Here is a 26,752-nt window from a genome sequence, read left to right as displayed (position 1 = left end):
AAAAAAAAAAATGAAAAAAAAAAAAATGTGCTAACATTTAAAAATAATTATGCAGTGATGTCACTAGATGAACCATCCAGTACCAGCAAAATGTGTAAAAAAAAAATATATAAAAAGTATTAAAAAAAAAAAAAAATAAAAAAATAAAGTTTATTATTTTGAGCAAGTGCTAAAATTTCTCAAAAATCTCAAAGAGTTAAAATAAAAGCACTTCAAATACCCAAGGGGTGTCTAATATATAAAAAAAATGGCTGATGGGGTAAATTGGAGTGGCCTAGCTCACAGATAGGGCATAGGTACAGACTGACCAAAATGGAGAAAAAAAGCGCACTTCCCAAATGTGGCATTTTAAATCTGAAACAACACGACAAACCCATGCATGTCGGGTATCACTGCACTCAGGAGATGTTCCTGAACACATATTGGGGGGTTGTTTGACAGTGACATATACCAGAACCTGTATATCTATAACTAAAGTACAATTTGTGTGAAAAAAATTACTATTACAAAGTTTGACAAAGTGTAGTTCTATAATTGGTGCATGGAAAGGGTTAAAATAACAGCATTCGGAATACCCTGGGGTGTCTAGTTTTCCAAAATATATGGTTTGAATGGGTTAAATTTAGTTAACCGGCTTCAAAGATATTCCAAAGAGGAGATGGAGGCAGAATGACCAAATGACCACCTGAATTACGCATGCCCCAAAAGTAGCCTTTTACCAGCCAAACAATCTGACAAACCCATGCATGTGGGGTATCGCTGTACTCAGGAGATGTTCCTGAACACACATTGGGGTGTTGTTAGACAGTGGCATATACCAGAACCTGTATATCTATAACTAAAGTACAATTTGTGTGGAAAAAAAAATAAAAAAAATTACTATTACAAAGTTTGACAAAGTGTAGTTGTATAATTGGTGCATGGAAAGGGTTAAAATTACAGCATTTGGAATACCCTGGGGTGTCTAATTTTCAAAAATATATGGTTTGAATGGGTTAAATTGAGTTAACCAGCTTCAAAGATGTTCCAAAGAGGAGATGGAGGCAGACTGACCAGATTTGTTAAAAAAGATTTGGAAATCATAAAACGCTGCTTGTACTTATTGCCCTATAACGTACAAAAAACAGCAAAAAAACATAAAAACATTGGGTATCTCTAAACTCAGGACAAGTAGTAGAATCTATTTAGCTAGTTTTTTTACTTGCGTTTTTAGGTGAGTAAAATATTTTTCAAATAAAAGTCATAAAATGTCTTTTTTTTTCAATTTTTCACCATGTTTTTTTTATTTTTTTTATAGTAAATAAGATGATACGATCAAAATAATGGTATCTGAAGAAAGCCCATCTTGTCCTGAAAAAAACAATATATAACTTATGTGGGTACACTAAATGGGTGAGGAGAAAATTACACCTGAACACAAGCACCACAAAAGTGTCAAAACAGCCTCGGTCCCACAGGGTAGAAAACGAAAAATGAGCCCGGTCCTTAAGGGGTTAAACACAATCTCAAGTCTTTTATACTTTTAGCCAGAGCCAGCCCTTACGTGGGGCCCAGACAGGTTCTTTCAGGGTCAGATTTGTGGAGAAAGAGAAGCTTTTCTGCACCTCTCTTTATCTGCAAATCTATCTGCGTTATTCTGGGCGGGGCCGCTGGGACAGGCTCTCCCCTGTTCTTCCAATCATAGAAAAGGGTGAGTCTGGAAACTCCACCCTTTCGCAGAAGTGCACCAGGAGGCCAGGTTCACAGAGAAGCGGCCGAAGTTATATGGCACAGGGAGAAGCGGACAAAGAAAGAAAACAGAAGAACAGGAAGAGGCAAGGGAAGAATCAAAGTTGTGCGAAAGGAGAAAGGGACATTGAGAGAGTACGAGAGAAGTGTGAATGAGAGTGTGAGAGAACACCTGAGTGGTAGTGTGTGAGAGAGTGAAGTTATTACTCATGATGTAACATAATGGATGCAGGTGTGGTTTTGGTAGGAGGGGGGCAGCATTTAATTCTGACTCACACAGTACAATGTTTTGGGCTGGCCCTGCTTAAAGCAGCTTTTATTTCTTTTGTTTGCCCACCTTGTACTTTCTCTGAACAGACTGTACTGCCACGCATGACTTTTGATATGTCCCTCCCCATATTGGTCTTCTAATTGTTAGTTTAGTTTTTGTTGAGACCACTAGTTTATTTTGCAGTGTGTTCTCTTGTTGTGGTATCCCATGCCTGTCAGTGTTTACAATTGCGCAACACCAGGCAGTGTGCAAGGAATGATTTAGAGTGAATACATCCTTATTCACTGGGAGACTGCCAACATTTTCTAAAAGAGGCTAAGCTGGCCATCACAATAAGATGATCATTCACAAAGCACAACAATTGACCGAAAAGACTCAACCTATACAAAATGGAGGGCAAGATTTAAAAAAAAAAAAAAAAAAAAAAGTAGCAATAGGCAAAAGAACAGAAAACACTGCTTTGAGAGTAGGGTTTAAAGGAATTGGCAGCAAATGAATTGAAGAAGCTTGGGATGAGTATAAAGGGATCTTAAAAAATTCAAAGTTAAAAGAGATTACAAAAGGGCACACTGGATGGGCCAATTGGTCACATCTATGTAACTATGGTTGGGGTGAGCAGACCATAAGGGGTATTGCCCCCTTGGCCAGTCCATATTGGGATGCTATGCTCATGTGTGACCAGTACTGAACCTGGGTGTTAAACAAGGTAATATGACTAATGTTGTATTTATGTATGTGAGTGACTGTTTGCTGGCCACCAGAATCAAGCTGGTTCTCATGACCTGGAATGATGGAATGATGGAAATAATGCCTATACATCACTAGATGGAATTAATATACCTACTAGAAAAATGTATAAGTTTGACATTTCCAAAGGGGATTATTATTATTTATTGTTTCATATAGCGCCATCAAATTCCGTAGCGCTGTAAAATGGGTAGACAGGACATAACAAGTAGTATGTAACATAACAAATTGACTTACAGAGACAAAAGGTGAGGGCACCGCTCAAACGAGTTTACAATCTAGACTATTAAGGTATGTGTCCTAAAGATCAGTTCAGGTAAAAACCAAAACAGTAAAACTGAAAGTTAAAAGGCAGTTTAAAGAAGGGCTTACTTATGTTTCACTTGATCTAGGACAGAGTGTGGCCGTATTTCCTAATGTCGGATCAAACTAGATTGGTGTCATTTGAGGTCAGATCATTGCATCGTGGATACACTTAAAAAACCTTCACAAATAGTGTCAGGTTAAAAGGTAAACACAATCTTAACATAACCATCGTTAAGAGCAAATACAGACATTGTCTATACGAATGGGAATACTAAAGCCTTAACAATGCTTGACACGTAACAGCAAAATAGTCTTAATACTTAAGCTCATCGGTGTGCACTAGAAAAATGACCTACTGTCAGAAAGACATGAAAAAAGTTGCAAGAAATCAATTTGTAAGCAGCATTCTGGTTGGTCACCCCTTTCACTCCCACCCAATAAGACACTCCTAATTGTTCACTGTTCCCCCTTTTCTGATTCAAATCTGTTGGTCCACCAAATGAACCCTCACCCATCATGCTGAATGCTCCATTGCAGGAGATAACAGCAGGTGGTTAGATTTGTGTTTCTGTGTTTACCCAAGTCACCATTGTTCTGTTGTCCTTGCAAACCTGTTTTCTTCCCCCAACAAAGTGTGTTTTACTTTGCATTATGACTGGTGTGTTTGGTCATTATTGGTAGTATGGTTTTTTTTTGGTAGACTTTCCCCAGAGTAGGACACCTTACTCGGAGAACCGGAGAAGCTTAGACTGAGAGTAAGGTGGTAACGAAGGTTATGGACCTCCTGGTCTATCTGGTTCCTGTTGTATAACTTTGTTGTAGGTGCAAAACCAAGGCCAGGTTCTTAAAGGCCAACAAGTTTGATTTGTTTATTTTTAATTCCTGAACGATCGAGTCTGCAGGACAAAGCAGAGTAGAGTAGTTTTTCTCAGTTGTAAGAAGTTCTGTTCTTTTAAACAAGTAGTCCCACAGAAAAAATAATTTTCATTGATCATGAAATATACGGTGAAGTTTGTCATTTTGTTCCTATAAAGCTTTTTTATCTTTTGGTTGCCATTCCCTGACACTCAAGCTAATGGAGGGCTTTTTATCCAGGAAAATCCTTTCATCCAAAGAGACTCAATTGTTAGTTATGCAGTACTATGTTACGGTATCTGTGTGTTTAGTCGATTTCGTTAACATAACACAGATAGGACAATCACAACAATCAGCTTTCAGATGTTTTAAAATAGAAAACAAAAATGTTTGAAAACTTTGCCTTAATGCAACTAAAAGTATGGTAATGCCCCTTTAAGATCCTAAGTCATACAAGTTTTTCACACCACCTAGTGGTCAAATTGTGGTACATCACCAGAAAACTGAGGGAGGGAGAGAAAACAACATGCTGAATTTCTTCTATTTTTGCATATTTTTCACATAATTTTCAAATTTTAATATTAGGCAAAGATAACCAGAGTAAACACAGAATGCAGTTTTAAATGATTTCATGAATCGAAAGAAAAAAATCTATACAATCTATTGCCCCCTTAGTTACAACCAATAAACCAAATTAAATTCATAACATAAAAGGTCTCAAGAAGCAAAACATGATGCTGCGATCTAAAAAAATTCAAGAACAGATGAGAGACAGACATCTATAAGTCTGGAAAGGGTTAAAAAGCCATTTATAAGGCTCTGGGACTCCAGCAAGCCACAATGTCATCATCTACGGAGAAAACAGGAGACACCGGCCTACTAAAATTCCTCCAAGAGCACATTAATGACTCCAGATCACAAAAGAGCCCAGACTAACATGTAAAGAACTGCAGGCCTCACTTGCCTCAGTTAAGGTCAGTGTTCTCAATTCCACAATAAGAAAGAGGCTGCAAAAATGGCATCCATGGGAAAAAGCTGCAAGGTGATATTCTGTGGATTGATGAGTGAAAAGTGGAACTTTATGGACAGCATTCCACAGCAAGAACATCATACCAACAGCAAAACAAGGCAGCCGTGGTAGTGTAATGGTCTGGGGCTGCTTGTTATGGAAGCATGGATTCTGCTCCCTATCGGAAAATCCTGAAGGAGAATGTTGGGCTGCCAGTTCACGAGCTAAAGCTCAAGTGCAGTTGGGTTTAGCAGCAGGACAATGATCTGAAGCACCCACGCAAGTCTACCTCTGAATGGCTCAAAAGTAACAAAATGAAGTTTTTGGAGTGGCCTAGTCAACGTCCCGAGTTTAATTTAGGTGCCATGCGTGGCATAACCACCTATTAGTTTTGGGGGGGGGGGACAATTACTTTTTCACATGAGTGATATAAAGATCATGTAAAAGCTACATTTTGCATTTACTCATGTCGTCTGTCTTATATTAAAATAAATTGATCTGAAATACTTAAATGTAACAAACAAGCAAAAATAGATGTAATCAGGAAAGGGGCAAATATATATATATATATATATATATATATATACAGACTGTATATATATAAATGCAAGGGATACTAACCCATTTTCTCCATTTGTACATCTCTAGAAGGCTGGCTGTTTCCACATAGATTGACAGACAACAATGGCAGCAACACTTTTTTTTTTTTATATATAAAATGTTTATTTTGTGTTTATACTCTATACCCTAACATTAACAATATACTTTATGGTGCAAACGCTACAAGAGTAAATGAAAAACATCACAGTTAGACATTGAAAGGCCTGCCTGCTAGAACACACCATCACATTTACTTTGCCAAATAAGCATTTTTATCTTTTGACGTTTCCAGCCATTGAGTATTTTAAGTCTTGCGTAACCCTGGACAATGGTTACACCCGCAGTAAAGACATTTAGCAGGTAACATCGCAAGCACCAAGAGAAAATGCTTATTTCCCAATTAATACAAGTTTTTTAAAGGGTGTTTTTCTTAACCAAAGTTCCGTATTAGCCATACAGGACAGAAAAGGTCATTTCATTTAACAGAAGTGCCACTTTTGAAGTTGACATTTATTCTTCAGCAGCAGCGAGTTAGAAACGCAGCATTGGACTACAACAGGGTGTTCTCACAACTAACAAAACCACTCATCTAATATCCACTTAGTTATCAGTGAGGTTGAACAGATCCAACACACTGGCATCACGGGGCGTTTGGTCTACAGAAGATCTTGGTCCGTTCTACAATGGTAACCTCCCATGATTATCTGCTAGGCAAGACGTTTGAAGAGAAGCACGGGAATTGTCAATTAAATAGTGAGCAGTTTCAGTGGACTGCTCTAAACTAACAGCATTCGTGTGGCTTTCTTAAAGCGCTGCTGTTTTATTGTCACGCAAACCCCTCGGAGGCAAAGTAGGTTAATAAGGAACACAGTGCTAAGGCCTCTAATCAAATAAAGAACCCCGAGGCCTACACGGAGCCTCTGTCACATAACGGCTGTTAAGAAGGGCGAGTAGCTCAGCCGTTCTCTCCCAAGACACATTTACTAAAGCCTTAGAAGATGAATTACATACCCTGCAGTACGTGGGCCGTATAAACATATAGACGGGACTCAATCCCAGCACTATTTGCATTGTCCTGGAAAAAATGACCAACGAGGGGACATTTTTGTTTTAGGGCAGGTGTGTAGAGCGTTGGATATTATTTGTTACGTAAACATGCATCCTTACATGCAAAATGATCTACTGGAAGACTTCATTTGGACTTGAGGGCAACACGCTTTTGAACATCCATTAGTAAAAACACTTTCAATTTTGCTAGGAATGTTTGCAGATATTTTTTTGTTAGTTTTTTGTTATAGTACCACTCAACCTGAAGCGCAGGCCAATAGAAAGAAAGTAACACTGTGGAAACATGCCAAGCTGTTCTTCTCAGTCAAGGGCCGTCGAAAAACCAACAAGCCCCCCATCAATCCAAACAGGTAGCGGACAATAAAGAAAGCGGGACTACTCAAGATTGTTGTTTTTAGAAACAAAGTATAAATTATATTTAAATTGACATTTTTTTGTAGACCCCACCCCCCAAAATAAGCACACAAAGCAAAGGTATATGTATATATTTATATTTACATATGCACACGCACATAAAGAGGGAGATCCCTGCTGAACCTATTTTAACCGGAGTTCCAATGTTTTGGTCAGTAAGGCCCTCCTGTGTTACAGCTGGCAGCTTAGCGGCAACCCAGGGCAAACATGCGCAGTGTCAGAATAACAAACATGCTTTTTGGTGCCAAAGAAGCATGTACTTTTACACATTTAGAAGTACTCTTTAAAACAACGAGGAGGCAAGGGTGGCTCAAGGAGTTAAGGAATGGGGTCCAAAAAAACAACAAATGAAAAACAAAATAAAAACACACAAGACATCCTGCATCTTAAACCTAACAATATTTTCCTAAGGTTTTCCATAATTTTATTTTCTAGAATTAATACATTTCATTACACTGAAGATTGAACATTTTGGCAATACTATACTGTGTTTTTTTCTTCTTCTTTTGAAACGAACTTTAAACCCAAAACAATGAGGTTAGTTATTTTTTTTACACTGCATTTCCCACAAAAGTCGGTTAATGTTAAATGCATTCATGTTACAGGAATGATGGGATTTTACTTTTTGCCACACTTGCAATCGCAACATCTAGACACGTCGCTTTAAAATTGCAAATTTTCCGCTTCAAACTTGGGGGGGGGATAACGAGACCTTGTGGCTTTCAGTGCGTTGTGCTCCCAGGTGGTGGTCTTCTTTGCAACTCTGTACAAACGGTAAGCTTTTTTTTTTTTTTATTTATATTAACTTTGCCAAATATTTCAGTTCATTTACTGGATATCTTCGTATAGTTTTAATCTCTTCTCGATTTCCGGACTCTGGGAGATCTGTTTGGAACTTCCTCCTCCTGTTGGGAAAAAACCCCGCAAAGAAAATGATCTTATGTTCTTGCATTTATATTCTGTGTGAGGCCGAAAACCTAGGCTAAAGACATTCAAACTCACGTTTTCACACATTCCATGTTACCGTGTGTTTCCTTTGGCATTTTAATAACGGCAACTACTCCATTCACATAAAAGGTAACTAAAACGATTTACAAACACCAAGTTTTTCCAGAAATTAATGCAAAGACTTTTTAGGATCTTTTGGCCAATTGTCCAAAAAGAGGTTGGTGCAGGGGTTGCATGCATCAGGTACCAAAGTATCTATATTCACCATTAAGAATGAAGAACGAGGAATAAGCCCCCTACTCCAAGACCAGCATAAAAAGGCCTGAATGAGGTTTGCAGGTGATCACCAGCATGAAAACTTCGCCTTTTGAAGAAGCATTCTCTGGTCAGATGAATGTATGTATAGAGGAAAAGGGTTGAGGGGCTTTTAATCCCCAAAAAACTCCAACCCAACTGTAAGGCATGAGGGTGACAATCATAAATGTGGGGGTGTTTTGCTAGAAAAGGGATCATCCTGAAATACTGAAGAAACACTTTACTACAGCAGCTAGAAAGCTAAAGCTTGGCTGCAACTGGATCTTCAACAGGACATCCCAAGCTAGAGTTCCCATATATCCCATTTTCCCTGGACATGTCCTCTTGTGTGGAAAAAACATTGTGTCCACACGTGAGTGGGTGGTAATGGAGTCCTCTTTTCTACTCACCAGGATATGGTAACCCTACCTAAGCACACCTCCAAAGTTGTAACACGATGGCTTTTAGGACTGAAGTGGCCATCACAAAGCCCTGGCCTGAATCCCATAGAAAATTTGGACTGAACTGAAAAAGCGTGTGAGCAAGTATGCACACAAACCTGACTGAGTTATTCCAGTTCTGTCAGGATAAATGGGCAAAAATTCCATCTAGGTATTGCAAGAAGCTTATGGAGGGCTACTCGAAGTATTTGATTCAAATCAAGCAATCAAATGGCAATGCCCTAAACATTTCAAATAATGCAACTACACTGTTGACATGCCGAACAAAATTTATGGTAATATGAAATACATGAAGGGGGTTGTGAAAAGGAGTTTAAATGTCTTTAGCCTAGCTGTATGTAAATTTTCAGCTGTACAAGTGTCTCTCTTTCTACAACGCAGCATCAATAGATCAGTCACTGCGTTATTGTAAAGAGAACATCCTCTGGCACCAGCTACCAAATCCAAGCCTACAAACCAAGACAAGGACCTGTTATTTCAGTGCCCAACCACTTAACGTTTGTACAACAGCAACTTTTAATATGGCTGCCACCGTGACATTCGTGTTGCAATGCATTCTGTGCACACCAGTGGTAGGTGCCAAACAAAGTAATGTGAATTTCTTTTTAAGTATCTTCTGAAACACATAAAGACGACAACAACAGTCGTTATGTTCTATTGATGACGACTCGGTAGCTATCGATGGCTATTCTGTAGCCCATATGTATGCACTAAAGGTATTAGTGAGATCCAGTCCACCCAAACCCTGGGTGCACTGGGTTGGGTTGTCTCACCTTGGGTTCTGTCTCTTGCTCCTCCTCCTCTTCTTCTTCTTCTTCTTCTTGGCTGCCACGTCCAGCATCTCCTTCACCTTCTTCCTGATTCTCTTCCACTATTAGCAAGACACAGTATCACACGTACAGTTAATTTCACTAAGGGGCAATGTGGAGGACAGCTGAACTCAAGAAGCCATTTAAACATCCAACAAATCTAACCTTGCCAATTATTTTCATAAAATTCCCAAATGAACCTTATATCACACATTTTTGCTGAGATGCTGAAGTAGATTGCTTGTGTTTAGAAACATAGGAAACTGTGCTATTCTATTTAATGTCTAGCAAGACCTTAGAAGCCTTCAACAAGCCCCATGATGAAGAGCACAGAGGATAAATCAATCTGCGCAATCTGTTAACATATGCAGAAAAACTGCAGTGTATACAACCTAAAAAGACTATTTGCTTCACACAATCCTAACCTTGATTTGCTCCACTCAAGGACCACACTTTTCAAGTATTTTTCTATCACTCTGTACTAGATATTTGTAAAGGGATGTCAAAGTAACTCATTGTACCTACCTCCCTCCTTATCACCTTCTTCCTCTTCTGCATTCTCATCCTCCTCTTCCTCTACACGCTTGCTTTCCTTTTCTTCTTCTTTCACATCAGGCTGGGGAGCGTCGGTCTTTTTATAGGATGCATCTGCTGTCTGTTTCTGCAATTATGGATATTGGTGATTAGAGGAGAATATAGGATCAAAAAAGTCATCCGGATACAGTGAAAGCACAGAGAGGAAAAACCAGACACCACACTCAAAACACTGAATGTCACCATATATTAGAGAGAAACAGACAATTACCAAACAGATTTAAAGCTTGAAGAGTTGTTTTTTTTAATATTTTAATTTAAATAAGTTATAGATTCCCAACTTTTATTACAACCAGTTGAGTGTTAGATTGACCACAAACACACGTTACCCATATTTACACCATTAGAGACATGTTTGGCTCCTCTAACAAAGTGTCTGATTAGGTAACATTGCTTAATAGTGATTATAGGTTCCACAAAACATGCGTGCTAGGAAACAGAGTCGAGTTGGGGCAGGAGACACACCATATCAATGTCAGCCTCAGAACAAAAAAACAGCTATACATTTAAAGGGGTTGTGATCAATTTATATGCAAGTAGCAGCAATACAATTATCTGTGTTGAAAAACAACTTTGTTAATCAGTTAATATGTAATAATTATCAATTACTGAGCAACAGTGCACAATGGGAGTCATTCTTATCATGTTATGTCTTACCTTTCCTGAGCAGCAGAACAGGATGATGAGAAAGACTGGTAGAGCCACAGTCAGAATGTAGACAATCCAAAGCCAGGGTCTCTCCTCAGCAGCAGCCATCATCTGTCCCACAACACCAGGCTGAAAAGAATCACAAGTTTTATCATTAAAGACATAATCAACATAAAATTAACACATCAGATTCACATGTCCATGTCTATAGGAGTTATGCTATCATTACAATTAAAAGTAGTACACAAAGCGCATACAAACAGCTACATATATATGAACTAAGCAATTGTTTCTGGGAGGTGACACCATTGACCTACCTCAGAAGCTCCATCCGCTGCCTTCTTCAAGCCCCATCCATCATTAGCCCAGTCATCAGCGACAGCTCTATCAGAGCACACAATGAAGTTGTCAAAGAAGATATCTGATGTCATTGACCACAGCTCAAGCCCCAAGGCGTAGAATGGAGTCATCTTGAATGGTTCCAGGTCTTCAAAGAAATCTGGGTTTGGAATCTTTCGTGGTTTCCAGATGCCCTGTAACAAAATGGCATGACTCAAAACCCATTTACTAAAGTTATTTCAATTATGGCCCATAGGAGTGTTCGCGCCATATAAAAATTAAAACTAACTGCTGTTTACAATCGCAGCTTTAAAGATAAGAAATAAGGGTAATCAAAGCCACCGAGCATTATTCATTGTACAGAGGGTGGCTTCCAGACAGATCACTGGTACACCAGGAAGAAGTCCTCACCTGGTAGTTAGGATTGTCAATCATTGGGGCCTTCCATTTGCCTTTGTAGTTAGGATTATCAATAGTTGGGCGTTCCCAGACTCCACAGCCAGGGGCAGACTCACACTTGGGGTTCGCCACCTGAGGGGCTTCCCATTCACCATCCATATCTTCATCCCTAGGAGAAATAATAAACACGATCTTAAAATTTGGAAATCTACAGACACAAAATGGAATAAGACAAGAAGTGTTGGTGGGACATACCAGTCCTCTGGCTTCTCTGCATCTGGGTCAGCAATGTACTCGGGTTCATCATCCAGCCATCCTTCTGGTTTCACGGCGTTTTCATCAGGGATCTTTGCGGGTGCATCCTCATCCCTGTATACAGAAAGGGTCGTACAGAAATCAGTAACCCGGAACAAATTCCCAAAGAACACACAAGTTAGATAGACATTTAAAGAATAACCAGAATGACAAAGATCACCGCTGATTTCTTTGGAAAAATGAAAACGATTACAGTTTTGTAACAGAAAATGACACGATACTTAATCTCACATTCTATGCGGATTTACCCCACCTATCTACAATTTACACGGACAGTGCTTTAAGAATGTTTGTATAAATACATAGTAGCGTTTAGTAGATTAAATGCATCTGAATTCATACAAAGTTTGTATTATTTCACTATTCATGCGAAAATAATTCAAGCCCCCGACAAAACGAATGAATATTAAGCAAATTTTTCATTCAAATTTGGTGGGCTCATTCACTCCCAAGCTCTCTGAATGTCTCCCAACCACCATTTCTAAGGAAGTTTACCAGGATGCCATGTCCACAGAAATGCAGACGAAGACAGAAAAACAAGAAGATGCCAGAGAAGAGGCAGAACGGTTGGCAGAGAAGGTAGGTAGACATCCAGAGCATGTGATGCGTGAGTGTGTGAATGGGCATTAGACAAAAAATTTCCTTTACAAAATTAGAAAACCACAATGAAACTAACGGGCAGAAAATGGAATTTGTTGTCTGAAAACTAATGGGCCAAAAGGCACCCCGAAATATTTGTCTGAATCATTTTTAAGTTAAGAGTGTTACTTTCCATCCCTCAATGTGTTTAAACCTGAATTTGCAGACTAAAGAGAAAGTCTATGTTGTGGAATCTTATGCTCTCTATCATCCAACCAGATATTAAATCATGTAACTAAGCAGAGTAAGGCTGATGTGGTAAGCAGCTCCAACACTTAAACATCCTATTAACTTCCTTACTACTTACCAGTCATCTGGTTTGACAGCATCGGGATCTGCAATTTTGGGTCTCTCGTCCCAGTCTTCGGGTTTCTCGTCTTCTGGGTCCTCAATTTCATTGGGAGGGTTCACCGGGGGGTTCATGTCAGTAAGAAGGTTGCCACTGTTTACAACAGTTTGGTCAACCAGTATTTCAAAGCTATTATCGGGATTCAGAACTGAGTGGGAGAAAGAAACATGCTTTAGAAAAAAACAGCCGGTTTTATCCATCATGGAAGACAGCAAATGCATTTAGATTAAAGGAAAGATTTCGGAAAAAATAAAATGCAAAATTAAAAGTTAACAGTAATGGTTTCTAATTTCTAAACATAAGGGCCGCACAGTGTCAGCAAAGCATTACCTAGCGTGTAGAGATGAGTTTTCTTGTCTGAGAAGTAAGATTTGAGATCTGCATCGGGTTTCTTTGCGTGTTTCTCCTCGTACTCTCCCGTTTTGGGGTTCTTGTGACGGAAGATGAAGTGCAACTTGTAATCTTCTCCGCACTTGTCAGGTCCAAACATAATTGTGTAGGGAGTCTTGTCATAGAGCTGATCCTGAAGATGGGGAAAGTGTTCAGCTGGTCATTAGAATGGCTGACATTAACAAAAGTTGGAATTTACAGCACATTCACATTTTAAGTGGTTTGGTTTTGAAGCCAAATGCTGATTTGCCACCTATGAAAGAGGTCCGGCTCAATGCAAACGTGGCCAAAATAAAGGAGCAAGCAAGACTTGAGTTTGAAAAGTATAATCTTAACAATACTCACCAGGTTATGACCAGAGATCTTAGACAGGAGTTTCACATAAGCTCCTCCACACTCTATTCCATTCTGAAAATTGACTTCATACCTTAAAAAGAGAAACATTTGCTGACATTAAAAACAAAATTCCCCAACATCAAAAGTAATGAAAACATGGAATACAAATGCCTCCTAGGATTATTGTTCAGCCAAGCGCACCGCATGGAGGCGCCATCGGTAAGAGTCAAACTACTGCAAGCCAATAGAAATAACAAAAAACCCTATACAAAAAAGGGAGCTGATCATGAAAATAGGTTTTATGCTTTTATTTAATTATATCCGTGCGGTAGGAGCAAGTCATTGTTTGGAAGACAATTATTCGCTAAAGTACAAGACCTGGAATATTCATGAAGAAATCTTCTTGAGTTCACGTCACAATAACCAACAACATCAACCAACCAGAAGGTGGTAAATTAAATTTAAGATGAGGCCAGGAAGGACCTACATACAGGTGAAACATCTCCAGCCCAAATTAAGTCAACCATCCTCTAACAGATCAAGCCTAGGATGGGTTATGAATCCTACTATATATTACAACCGTAAAGACAAATCCTAGGATCTGGATAGGATTTTTATGGCTATTAAAGATGGTTCCCCAGCACAAAGTAAGAGTTCACCATACTTACTGCAAAATCATAGGTTTCTTATCGAAGACGAACGGCTTCTTCAGTTTACTGGCAACTGCATGATGTTTGGCGCGTGACATCAGCACGAGTCCTTTATCCCCGGGCAGCTTAGAGTCTTTCATTTCAGTCACTTCCCATTTACCTGTGAAAGGGCAACAATCACTGATCCGTCCTGTTGATTGTTTAAAATGAAACACAAAACCCGCGCCACGCAAGCAGATAACCTTTCAGAGCTTCCTGCAGCCTGGACAAAGGGCTTTGTGGGACTGCACGATAGAGCTGATCTGTCAAGCTACAGGTCCATCGGTTGATTTCGTGGCCTACAGAACGACTGTTAACCTTTATCATAATGTTTCCCCAACTACACGCAAAGAATTACAGAAGGAAGATGTAGCATATCCAATGAAAAATGCGTACAAAGCTGATGGAAAAGGCTTCCAAACAGAACAAAACATAACAAGAATATCTTACACAAGGAGCATGAAGGCTCACGGCCATCCATGGACACAGTACACAATATTTCATTTATTTTAAGGGTCACCTTCTATGGAAAAATCATTACATAAGAAAGACAAGCAGTTCTAAACATTGGATTACATTAATAGGGATCCATTCATTGTAACAGACACAAGAAAGTGCTAAAGACTAAAGGAAAAAACCAAGAGCACTCCACAATAATGGCGAAGAGGTCCAACGCATTCTATGACAGCCACGTGCGGGCCTTGGCACACAAGAGCGTTAACAGAATGATTGCTTAAAATGTTAACATACATTAATATAACGTCCCTACATTTTATTAATTTGTATTAATTACTTTCAGATGACACGGCTGAAGTCTCAGGTTTTCCTTCTGTTGAATTAATCAGACAAGGAGTATGTGCTTTATACCCGAGTAGCACATCGCCCAATGACTTTTCTCCTAGCAGCATCTGATGCAAGCACGCCGGGCAACGCAACAAAACTCAAGCTAAACAATACTGCTGCTTGTCTTCGTACCGAACGAAGGCTAGGCATCATGAAACCGTTATTTTAAAAAAAATGGATAAGTGATCGACAGAAAAGAAACCTGGAAACCGTAATAGAAGCTCGTCAGAAGCTCTTACCATCATACTTGGCGATCTCGTCATCAGTATCCTCTTTCTTGGCCCTGGAAACGACCCAACTGCAAGAAGATTTTGTATGCTCTGTGAATAGGTCAGTGTCTGGCACGCGTACAATACCAACAAACGTTACCCTCACGTGGGAAGCGGGTGGCCACACAGTAATACTTTAGATGACGTGCAGTGTTTTAAAGGCGTAAACATAATAAAGTAATAGAGTAGCAATGTACACTTCAATCGTACTTCTTGGATTTACACGAGAACTGTCACAGCAAAATTAAACTACCTACAGCCTGAGGTTTTGTTCAACGCCACTTCAGGGTTACTATGTCTCTGTTCAACTGTATTCTCTTTCTCTTAGTGGACTCTGTTTTTTTCAGCACCAGGAGGACTTTTCTTTTGAAACCATATTCATAAATTGAAATTATTTTGTACAAATAACACTTTTAAATGGCAAACCAGTAGGGTACCTCTGTACAGCAGCAGGGGCTGCAGCATTCATAAACAAGCAAGGTAATGTGGCAGGAGACCCAGTTTTGGTCTCTACAGACCCAGCGACATAAGTCGCCAGCAGGAAATTTCTCTTTCAATGTAACCACACTGACACATTTAATCAGGTAGCCCAGGGCCATAAGGTTTTTCTTTTTTTCCCATGCATTACAGGAGCCATCGATGATATGTTTTATGCACGTTTATTTCTCGTTGATCCATATCCATTATATATGTAGCTCTGATGGTAAATATTTGTTTATTTTATTCTTACCCTTCCAAAGTGCCTTTATCAAAGGACTCTGCAAGGTAGACCTCTCCAGTTGGGACGGGGGCTTTATAGGTAACCTACAAAAATAAATACAATAGAGTCAGATTAGTGCGTCTTTGTCATGCTCCAGCATTTTAACATAGAGGGTGGTCAATTATATAAATTCAACTCATTCTTTATAGTATCTGGCTCCATGTTTTTACTTTAAACTGACAAAACCAGACTCTACTAATCCAATACTGCAAATAATATGTCAGTGGGAGTTATTTTCAGATAAATACACTAACCTTTGGAGCAGGAGGCGGGGTGCTGACTTCTGGCTTTAACTCCTCTGGTTCCTCGACATCAAGGTCATCTATATCCAACCCATCATCATCATCATGGTCGTGGTGGTGGTGATCGTGGTCATGGTGGTGATCATGGTCACCATGAGTGTGAACTATTACTACTCCAAAGATCAGGAAGGTCAAACAGATAAGCCATTTCATATCCATGATCTAAAATCGGAATACAATTTAAATATTTGTTAAGTTACCACTTAGCATAGAAAAGAACACAAATTCACAGCCAATGAAGAGTTGACAATAAGGGGAGTTGGTCTAGCAACCTTTAGAAAGGCAGCTAAACACTGGGGCTTATTCACCAGAGGTGACGTTGGCAGGAGAGGTGGAGGTACATAAACAGTTTATTCTTCAATTTCAGTTTAAAGTTGCAGATTGTCGATAACCTTTCGCAAAGTTAGGCTGATGAGAAACGAGGTAACTAAAGGTTATTACATAACGTCAATAACTTCAGCCCTGCCACATCTAGAGACAGATCTCAGCTTCCATGAAATGATCTTTTACATGATCTGGAATGAACAGCTTGGACAGCCATAAGATCTTTTAATATAATAAAAAGGCAATGTATTTGTCCTGAGGTGGAAGAATACAGATGATTTGTAATATCGTTACAAAGAAAAGATACCACTGTCTGTCTAGGACACCAATGTGATTTAATAAAGCAGCAGGAAGGGAAAAGCAGAGCTGCAGGTTCCGCATCGTATAGTATGTATGCTTTTAAAATATGTACATAAGGAATATGATGGCGCTATATACAACAATTTATTGGATAATTTAGTGTACGGAATTGTAAAATGTAGGTTTTGTAAAAAGTGACAGATGCACATACATTAGGAGACACGCGGCAAGCAGTGGAAAGAGTTGAATGCCCAAACCCGTTGACCGCTGTGGCGAGAAGACCTCTTTGCAAATCCCTTTTTATACGTAAGTCGCTGCGTTATATGGTTGTAAAATAATGTCCATCATGCCAATAACCAGAAGCAAAATTGCTTTAGTTTTTCTGCACACCTCAGGTGCAATGTTCTCATCATACATCTACAACGGTTCTAGGAAGCACGTCCTGCTCTGCCCATATAGTTTAAACAGCAACGGTCAATTCCAGCAGTTGCTATGGTGATAAATCCACTTTACAAACCTTAGAACAGAATCAATTTCTATACCTAAACCCCAATGTTACTGGTTTGAGGTCAAATGAAGAAAAAACGCCCCCACACCCAAAATGGAGAAATTATACAGTCTTCAAAACTGCCAATAATCATACGTATATTTGGCCTTTCGATATTATATTGCGTTTTCTTTTTACATTTCCAAACTATTTAGAAAAAGAAATGTCCCTAGGTTTAAAGAGGAAACGTGAGCCACGCATCATTAAGTCAGCATTATTACATTCAATTTTTAAAATGCTTTGTAGTACATTACGTAGGTTTATAGAGTGAAGCAAACTATAAAATGTAAGATTTTCAAGTGACAGATCTGCTTTATGAGTAATAGTGGCTGAGCCTCCACAGCAGAGGAAAAGAAGCATGTTGTGTCTCAATGGATTAATGGATTTTTAACCTAATACTCAACTGTCTGGGGACTACCTTTTCTGAGAAATTAAACAACTAGATTGCGCAAAGAACCACCTACTCAACAATGTGAGGGCATAAAAAAAGTGATGGGTCAAAATGGAGCATTATTTATTCTACAGATCAACCATTATATGCAATTATATGGTATAAGAGCACTGACATATAGTAACCCAATCATATGCATGCTTTGTCCATGTGATTGCCATTATCTTATGAGAAATAACGTTATATGAAGACAAACAGCACAAAATTCAATAAGAATATCTAGTGCAGTACAAATGGGTAAGGAGTATAAAATGTATCAGGTCTCCACTGATCATTCTCATTTAGGGGACATGAAAGGAATGTCTCCATAAAATTAATGGATAATGGTACAAAGCTCAGTAGAGCGTTATAACGATCTATGGCTACTAGGATTATGAAGTGATTTTTATATACTTTATTCAACACTGGCTGTAGTCTCTATGTTAAGGTGCACTCCTTTATTCTGCATATACCAATAGGCAGGGCTTACCACCACCAGATGTACAGTGTGGAGGAGTTTATAAATTATGCAGAGTCTCAAAGAAGGACCCCTTCTTTTATTTAACTTATATCTTTCTTTATAATTTAGTGTACCCATTAAATTATAATTTTTTGGAGACAAGTATGGCTTTTTTAACCATATTCATACATGGGAGACATTTCTATTGTATATAAAAGTTATAAACAGCTAGAATAAATAGAAAAAAACAAAAAACAAACTATAAATACGTCTGTTTTCTTGCCCAAATTTACAAACCACCCTATATCGCTATATCATTTTATTCAAATTTTTATTTCTATTTTTTTCTCAAAAAACGTTTTTAATAGCTCTTAACCAACACTAAACCCATCAAACCAACTCCACATTAACTACACAAAATCCACTTAAACGTATACGTTAAAAAAGTCACTTTTTCTTACTGTTCTGTCTCTCCAGCTCACGATCATATTAGATGCAGAGAACAGAGACAAAGCTTGTGCTTACTGTCTGTGCATGCGATTGGCTGTACAAGAAATCTGCCGAAAACCGACCCAGTAATGACCTTGCGATTGTAGCAATGTGGAGCCATTTTTAACCCACGACATACCTGGTAGGGGTTAACCATCTCTGCTTATTAAAAAGGAGTCAGACCGGTTTGACACTGGGGTAAGACATTAGTACCCACCAGCTCCACCCTGCATCCCTCTGAAACAGAAATTACTACAACACACACACACTGGTAAGCAGTCACACCCGCAATTAAACCACAGACTGTATCTTGTGCAATACATCCTGAACCCATTCAAAATAAAAGCAGGCTCAGCATCTACTAATCAGCCTAGAATGTTCTTAATCAAATGGTTTTAACAAACGAATTTCACTAGCACTAAAAGTGTCACACTTAATATGTATCGCACTCAGCCACCCACATCAGTTGATGACAGGTTCTGTTAAAATAGAGCACATGCACCTTTAAGCCAGAGGTCAACAAACTTGGGTTAGATCTAGGATCAAGCCAAAAAATGTAGGAGCCAGCTTTTTTTCTTCCACAATAATGTTTTCATTTTCCATTACCCCCTGATCTGCAGTTAAAGGATGTTTATTGGGGCAAATAAAACACAGTGGAATGCTGCACCACTTTGTAAAGCACTGCAGTTAACCCCTTAATGACAAGGTGTATAATTAAGACTTATACTTAAGACTGGTTAAGTACATACACACTACCACTATGCATATATACACTCTGAATTTGGCACTACAATACTGTAGACATATTTACTCTGGCACTATATATTTACACATACACACACTGATTATGATACTACAGTTTACACACACACTGTCAGATCCTCACTGTGGGTTTTGAAAATCCAGCATCTGGAAAAACAGGTTGAATCTAACCTGCCGCCCAATTCCAAATTTCTATGCTTCCAGTAAATGATCATTGGGAATTAAGTTAGTTGGTTTTATCTTATTCATCTTGAAAGGCAACAACTGTGCAAACCTGTAATGCTTACTTAGGTGGTACAATGAAGAACTAAAGCTGCATGAAGACTTCACATTCAGTGTCATGTTATTTTGTATACATGTATCATATGCACTCAACTGTCTACATTTACTAAAAAACATTTTATTTTATTTTTTAAAACAACTTTGACCTTTCTATAGCTCACAAATATCTTAAGCTCCTATGCATGAGTAATTACTATACATGTGCCAGCTTTATTACAGTTAGGTGTGGATATTCTAACCAAAGTAAACTGGGGAACTTTGACCCTCACAGGCATCCTTAAGCAGGCTAGTTTTTCCCTTGACTGCTCCATCAGAGTGTGAAATGCCTTAACTAATAAGTAAGCTTGTTCACAGATAGTCGGGGATTAATATATATCAATAAATAACACATAGCCTATGCTTAACAATTATAGTCAAGCTTTATGAATGACTGGGTCAGTTAAAGGTAAGGTATAAAGTATAGGTATATCAGAACTGATTTTAGTTTAATAGGTTAATCACTCATATTTTGAGATCTAAATTGTTTTATTCAACTAATAAACAATTATTTCGTACATATTCTTGTATTTGCTTAAACGTTGATGCTTATTAACTGAAGGGGTGAACAAAATATCTTTAAAAAATAACTAAGCTCTATTTCATGCTGAATAACCTTTGAACTATAATGTATCCTAAATAGAAAATTATCGTTGCGTAGATGTTTCCTCCAGATGCATTTCATTTTGATTTATTAAAAACAAAAATATTTGGAGCTTTGTAAATTACAAACAGGGAAAAAGCTTTTTTTTTTTTTTTTAAGGGAAAAAAACAAACAAAAACACTTGGCACAATAGCATCAGATGGCAAAAATTCTAAAACAGACACACAATAGATGTTACATATAGGAGCACCTCTGGTGTAAATTGAACACGTGAATTGTTCCTACACGTTCACTACAATTTTCACATTACGACCGATTACAATTCCCAAAGTCTGGGAAGTCCTGTGCTATGAAGATGAAATGAAAGTCAAGCACTAGAAATCTAAAGAACTAAATAAAACTATCTTTTTTTTTTTAACTGCAAACTGGTTATCTAAGGACATTTTTCATTAAGAAGAGCATTGATTCTTCAGACTGTTCCATACAGAACAGGATGGATTCGGTTAGATATATTGCTACTAATTTGTGGTTTGCCGGTGATGTGGAACCGATGGACAGTTGAAATAAATCTAAGGCACATTGGTGAGGCATTTTGTTTCCGCTACATAAAGCTATGCAAAGATGCTGTTGCTTGACCAAGCTGCTTCGCGGGCCAGTAGCCAACCCACACAACATACACGTAGAGAATGTCTACTACAGAAAATAACACTGGTGAATGGCATTCTCATGGGAAGCTGCTGGTTTACAGAGCACCACCTAGTGGCTCCTGAACGGCAGCGCAGGGAACTCAGAATAGAAGCTGCTATGAATAAAATTTTATTTACCCAGCTAGTCTTTTTATCCAGTTAACGACAGCACTTTAAATCAAACAGCAATCCCCCCCCACCGCGTGCAATTGTTACCAATTCATTTGAACCGATATACAAAGAAGAAAGGTTGTCACATTCTCCGCATGATACATATTTTATAGCAGCAACAATTCTTTAATTGATCATTTCAAATCAAATAGAAAATAGTCTAACTCTAGTTTCTATTTTTGCACTTAAAGGTCCCATGAAGAAAAAAAATTCTTTAAGAGTTCTCTATATGGAGTTTGGCACTGAAGAAACTTCCTCTATCTGCAGACCGCCATTGTTGCCTGGCATGATATTTCTGGAGACTCTCTGCTCAAACACCACTGAAATCCTCCATATCCAATGAGATCCTTTCATCCACAGACTTGGTGTCTTGGTTACTATATCCGAGCCATTCTATTGTTTATCACAAGGATGTATAACTTATGTGTTTGCCTAGTAGATCAGATCAAGATTATCTACGGCCAGGCGCTCCGGCACCTTCTACGGCCAGGCGCTCCGGCACCTTCTACGGTCAGACGGCCAGGCGCTCCGGCACCTTCTACGGTCAGGCGCTCCGGCACCTTCTACGGTCAGGCGCTCCGGCACCTTCTACGGTCAGGCGCTCCGGCACCTTCTACGGTCAGGCGCTCCGGCACCTTCTACGGTCAGGCGCTCCGGCACCTTCTACGGTCAGGCGCTCCGGCACCTTCTACGGTCAGGCGCTCCGGCACCTTCTACGGTCAGGCGCTCCGGCACCTTCTACAGTCAGGCGGCCAGGCGCTCCGGCACCTTCTACAGTCAGGCGGCCAGGCGCTCCGGCACCTTCTACAGTCAGGCGGCCAGGCGCTCCGGCACCTTCTACGGTCAGGCGCTCCGGCACCTTCTACAGTCAGGCGGCCAGGCGCTCCGGCACCTTCTACAGTCAGGCGGCCAGGCGCTCCGGCACCTTCTACAGTCAGGCGGCCAGGCGCTCCGGCACCTTCTACAGTCAGGCGGCCAGGCGCTCCGGCACCTTCTACAGTCAGGCGGCCAGGCGCTCCGGCACCTTCTACAGTCAGGCGGCCAGGCGCTCCGGCACCTTCTACAGTCACGCGGCCAGGCGCTCCGGCACCTTCTACAGTCACGCGGCCAGGCGCTCCCGCACCTTCTACAGTCACGCGGCCAGGCGCTCCCGCACCTTCTACAGTCACGCGGCCAGGCGCTCCGGCACCTTCTACAGTCACGCGGCCAGGCGCTCCGGCACCTTCTACAGTCACGCGGCCAGGCGCTCCGGCACCTTCTACAGTCAGGCGGCCAGGCGCTCCGGCACCTTCTACAGTCACGCGGCCAGGCGCTCCGGCACCTTCTACAGTCACGCGGCCAGGCGCTCCGGCACCTTCTACAGTCACGCGGCCAGGCGCTCCGGCACCTTCTACCTCATAACCAACCCCCCTAATCCTAGTGATCTGTTAAACCAGACTCCTAATATTTAAATGAAGTATTGTGTTACTGAGACGGTGGAAGAAAAGTCTTCTGGCAGAAGACAAAGGACTGATTAAGATCTGAGTCTTTACATCAGGAAACAAACTGGCAGATTTGAAGAGTCAAATGGTTGCCATCAAATTCTAGGATTTATCTATAAGCAGAAATCCCTATAGTTTCTATCTGGATCTTAATTTTTACCCAGATCTGTAGATAACATTCCACCGCGGTCTAAGGGAAGAACAAGGGCTGGATTATATCAGCACCTATCTTGAATGAATAAGCCCGGTTCTTATTGGTTTTATATGGCGCCATCACATCCCGTAGCGCTGTACAATGGGTTGATCTGTGCAATGCATCATTAATTTAATAGCAGCCGCCAGGGTAGGCGTCTCCATTATGCCTTCCGTCATCAGTGGCTGGAACCATGTATAACCCTGAACCACCTTCTCATCTATGATCACAACAGTGATGTAGAATCCATGCAATAAGACAAAACATATGTTTCCCCTATTCACAGAAAGCATGGTTATTGACATCATCCCAGGGGAAGGTGACATCATTTGTATATATTAAATATCTGAACAATCGCACACATTGTATAATTAACATGAAGGTTCCAAACCACTACATTGCTACTGTTCCCATTCACTACCTATGATGCACACATGACATGTACGTATTGTTTACATTCTTTACATGCATGATTAAAAAAAACGAAAGAACGAAAACCGGAGTTTAGGAAAACGAGAATCTCTCTAATTCATCAAAATACATCTTATTCGGATTATCGTGTTATGGAATAAGATCGCTGACATATGCAATGCAGGATGACATATTTCAGTGACAGATGACACCTCATTACGGGCTTCGGATAAAGAGACACCTCGAACATCGTTACTTGGGGCGAGGCCTACTCCCGCCTGGATCCTCAGAATGCAGAACCGGGCCTATTTCCGAGTAGGAGATTAAAGCGAGCGCGAAACCGTACCCCCTCCCGACCAATGCGCCCCAATTTCCATCCCAATGTTCTCACCGCCGGGACACGATCGCCTCTTCACTTCGGTACACCACCCGCCGCTGCAGCAACGGAACCGTCACGTGTCCAGCCGGGAGTGAAGCAAAAAGGGTGGAGCCTCAGCCTAAAAGGGAAGCCGAAACTGTCCGGAGTGCGCACTCTCTCCGCCCCTTCCACGCCATGCTATTGGATGGAGGGAGAGGCCAAGCCTGGCCTACAGAGAAACCCTGGCAACCTATTGACTAGAAGAAATGTCCATCATATACAGGGCGGATACCTTCATGGACCTTCAATTCGTGGATAGATCTGATTGGTTAGTTGACGACGAAGCGCTGAAAGGTAATTGGGTTACTAAGGTTTGTAGGCGGATGAGGGCGAGGGTAAGAAGACAAGGAAGTGCTTTAGCGCAAAATGGATGATAAAGCCCCATTCATTCCCCCCTGTCATGGCTGAATGGGTCATACACGTACAGAATCTTAACACGTGCTTACAATCTGTGCACGTAACGTTAACCAGCATCTTATAAGGATCTGTTTTATATTAAGTTATATTTTTGTCATTTTGTACTACTTCAGGTCACCCAGTTAATTCTGATATCAAGGTTACATACATCCCAAGTGTCCCTGTTTAGGAGGTACTGTACTTCCTTGTCACCCGTATCCCTTTGTTCCTCTTTCCTAAGATCTCAGAATGCTTGCTAAGTATGGCTGGATCACAGTGTTCTGAAGCAGTAGGTCCCAATGATATGTGTAGAAATAGTAGAAACGATGTTTTTAAATAAAGTTTTGTAAAAAAGAAGTAAATTTTTCCATTTTATAATGGATCACTCAGCTGTTAAGTGGGTGTGAAATGGTTAATGGTAAAAACCAGCTTGACAGCTGGTAATAGTTACAGAGAGAGAACATACAAAATCAGTATAAAATAAGGATACAATCCCAGAAAACCTACAGAAAGTTGTCGTTGTTACAGTCCCTTGTACAAAATATAAAGAAATTAATTTTTTTTATTCTGCGAGGAATCTTCTTCCTTTGTCTCTGGGAGATGCCCATTTGGTGTCACATGGGGAGGGGAGTGTGTGGCCCAAGCGCTTTACGACACTCCTAATGAGCTGGGTTATAAAAACCTGGCTGATATTTCAATATGTCATATTCTGATGTTATGGTACCTTGTACGTTAATAACTCTGGGGTGATCGCGTCCCTCGTGTTATTACGAGCTTGCAGGTACCAAACTTGTTTCAGTGTGGCTCCTGTAAGTGAATACTTTAGCTGAGGTACGCCTGTGGTTCTTGGATATTACACCATTGGTGGTATTTCTATGTTTTTTTTATTGAAGTTTTTTTTTTTGAAGAAAGAACTCTATCCAGGCCATGGCTTCATCTTTTCTTATATGGTATGCGTTCCTACCCATCTGCTACCTTGCAGGATGCGGCCAGGACTGCCCACTGACGTAAGCGGGCGGTCTCCTGTCGGTGGGCGGTCCCACTGACATCAGTGGGCGGTCCCAACGATAACGAGGGGTGTTCCCGCTGACATAGCGGGAAACATCCCCATTTAAAAGGGAAACGGGTGGGAGTGGGGTGTGTCAAAACCCTGCTACCCGGAGGATTCAGCCGTTGACCCGGAGAAGCGGTGCTTCACCTGGAGTTCTCCGGGTCAAACTGTTGTGTATTGTAAGCCCATTGTACAGCGCTACGGAACTTGATGGGACGATATAAAACAATAAATAATAATAATAATATTTATTGTCTTTCAAGTTGTGTCCCTGCGCAATCCCCTTTTGGTTTTGTAGCCGTTGACATGCAATCATGTGGAAAATTGAATATCTCTGACCCCACTAGTCATTTTAGTCTTGGGCCTGTGTGGAGCCAGCTGTGCTTTATACAAGGCCATCTACCTGCCAAGCAGAGATCAAGGGCCCCAAACTTTTGGGACTCAGAGCGCCTTGCCTTTTAGTATGTGTGCATGCTGTGAATTTTAATGCTTAATTAAAATAGATTAAAGGAACACTTCCCCTCCTCCATGGTCTGATGATTTCCATTAGACCCCCCACCCCCTGCAACTTTAGTAGAGCCAGTGCCGGAGATGGCTGGCAGTAAGTATATCACATGCCAGAATATCCCCCCATGCATTTGCTAGTTGGACACCATGAAAAATTTAAAGGGGCCTCAGCTATCCTATACATTGAAGTGCATACGATGGCTAAAAGTCCTTGTAATATAAAGGCACACATGTCTAATAGACCATCTTTTAAAATAGAGCTAACAGTTTCACACAACTGATCTTTGTTTGCGGCCATAGAAATTAATCTTTGAAACAGACTGTCCACCCCATGAGGCTGCATGCTTGTTGTCGCTGGAGTCTTGCAACAAAAGGTTTCCGTTGGCAACAACAGCAAACACAAACTCTCACTATGGAAAAGTTATGCATGCTTAGAATTTTTGGGAAAAAAAAATGTTTTTAAACTACAACTACTGAATTATTCATATCCAAATGTTTACAAGTGTCCCACGTTAAATCTTGAAACTACTGAATGAATTGATACCACGTGGTTACAGAGTAATTTATGGGAAATATGTGGTCGAGGACTAGGACTAGTCCTCGACCACATATTTTTTTTTTTTTAAAAATGTTTTTTTAAGGCAGCATTTACAGTGGGGCAAAAAAGTATTTAGTCAGCAACCAATTGTGCAAGTTCTCCCACTTACAAAGATGAGAGAGGCCTGTAATTTTCACCAAAGGTACACTTCAACTATGAGAGACAGAATGAGACAACAAAGTCCAGAAATCACATTGTCTGATTTTTAAAGAATTTATTTGCAA

The 26,752-nt window shown here is 40.2% G+C and overlaps 1 protein-coding gene and 1 long non-coding RNA gene across 2 annotated transcripts; both read right to left on the bottom strand.

Moving 5' to 3' along the window:
- Positions 1-5,613: 5,613 nt before the first annotated feature.
- LOC128490098 (uncharacterized) lies at positions 5,614-6,457 on the bottom strand. Its single transcript, XR_008353914.1, has 2 exons — positions 6,071-6,457; positions 5,614-6,010 (listed from the first exon to the last, which is right to left on the bottom strand). It is a non-coding gene; the product is annotated as an uncharacterized LOC128490098 (long non-coding RNA).
- Positions 6,458-7,054: 597 nt separating this feature from the next.
- Positions 7,055-24,058, bottom strand: CANX (calnexin). The gene is made up of 15 exons (XM_053461830.1): positions 23,950-24,058; positions 16,335-16,544; positions 16,051-16,124; positions 15,291-15,349; positions 14,188-14,329; positions 13,529-13,610; positions 13,124-13,316; positions 12,752-12,941; positions 11,746-11,859; positions 11,503-11,659; positions 11,070-11,285; positions 10,762-10,881; positions 10,036-10,171; positions 9,475-9,572; positions 7,055-7,903 (listed from the first exon to the last, which is right to left on the bottom strand). The coding sequence occupies exons 2-15, from the start codon at positions 16,539-16,541 to the stop codon at positions 7,850-7,852; spliced, it is 1,842 nt and encodes a 613-aa protein (XP_053317805.1). The 5' UTR covers positions 16,542-16,544; positions 23,950-24,058; the 3' UTR covers positions 7,055-7,849.
- Between the last annotated feature and the right edge of the window lie 2,694 nt (positions 24,059-26,752).

The sequence above is a fragment of the Spea bombifrons genome, chromosome 4, assembly GCF_027358695.1.
Source record: "Spea bombifrons isolate aSpeBom1 chromosome 4, aSpeBom1.2.pri, whole genome shotgun sequence".
Classification (NCBI taxonomy): domain Eukaryota; kingdom Metazoa; phylum Chordata; class Amphibia; order Anura; family Pelobatidae; genus Spea; species Spea bombifrons.
The sequence above is the reverse complement of the archived record's forward strand: the minus strand, read 5'-3'. Positions and strand labels throughout refer to the sequence as shown.

What these genes read in the sequence shown, in the direction of transcription:
- CANX (XM_053461830.1), bottom strand. Translation starts at nt 16,541, where the DNA reads ATGGATATGAAATGGCTTATCTGTTTGACCTTCCTGATCTTTGGAGTA. An exon ending in CCCCGCCTCCTGCTCCAAAG is followed by an intron (nt 16,125 to 16,334) that starts GTTAGTGTATTT and finishes TTATTTTTGTAG; the next exon opens with GTTACCTATAAAGCCCCCGT. An exon ending in GCAGAGAAGCCAGAGGACTG is followed by an intron (nt 11,660 to 11,745) that starts GTATGTCCCACC and finishes TATTTCTCCTAG; the next exon opens with GGATGAAGATATGGATGGTG.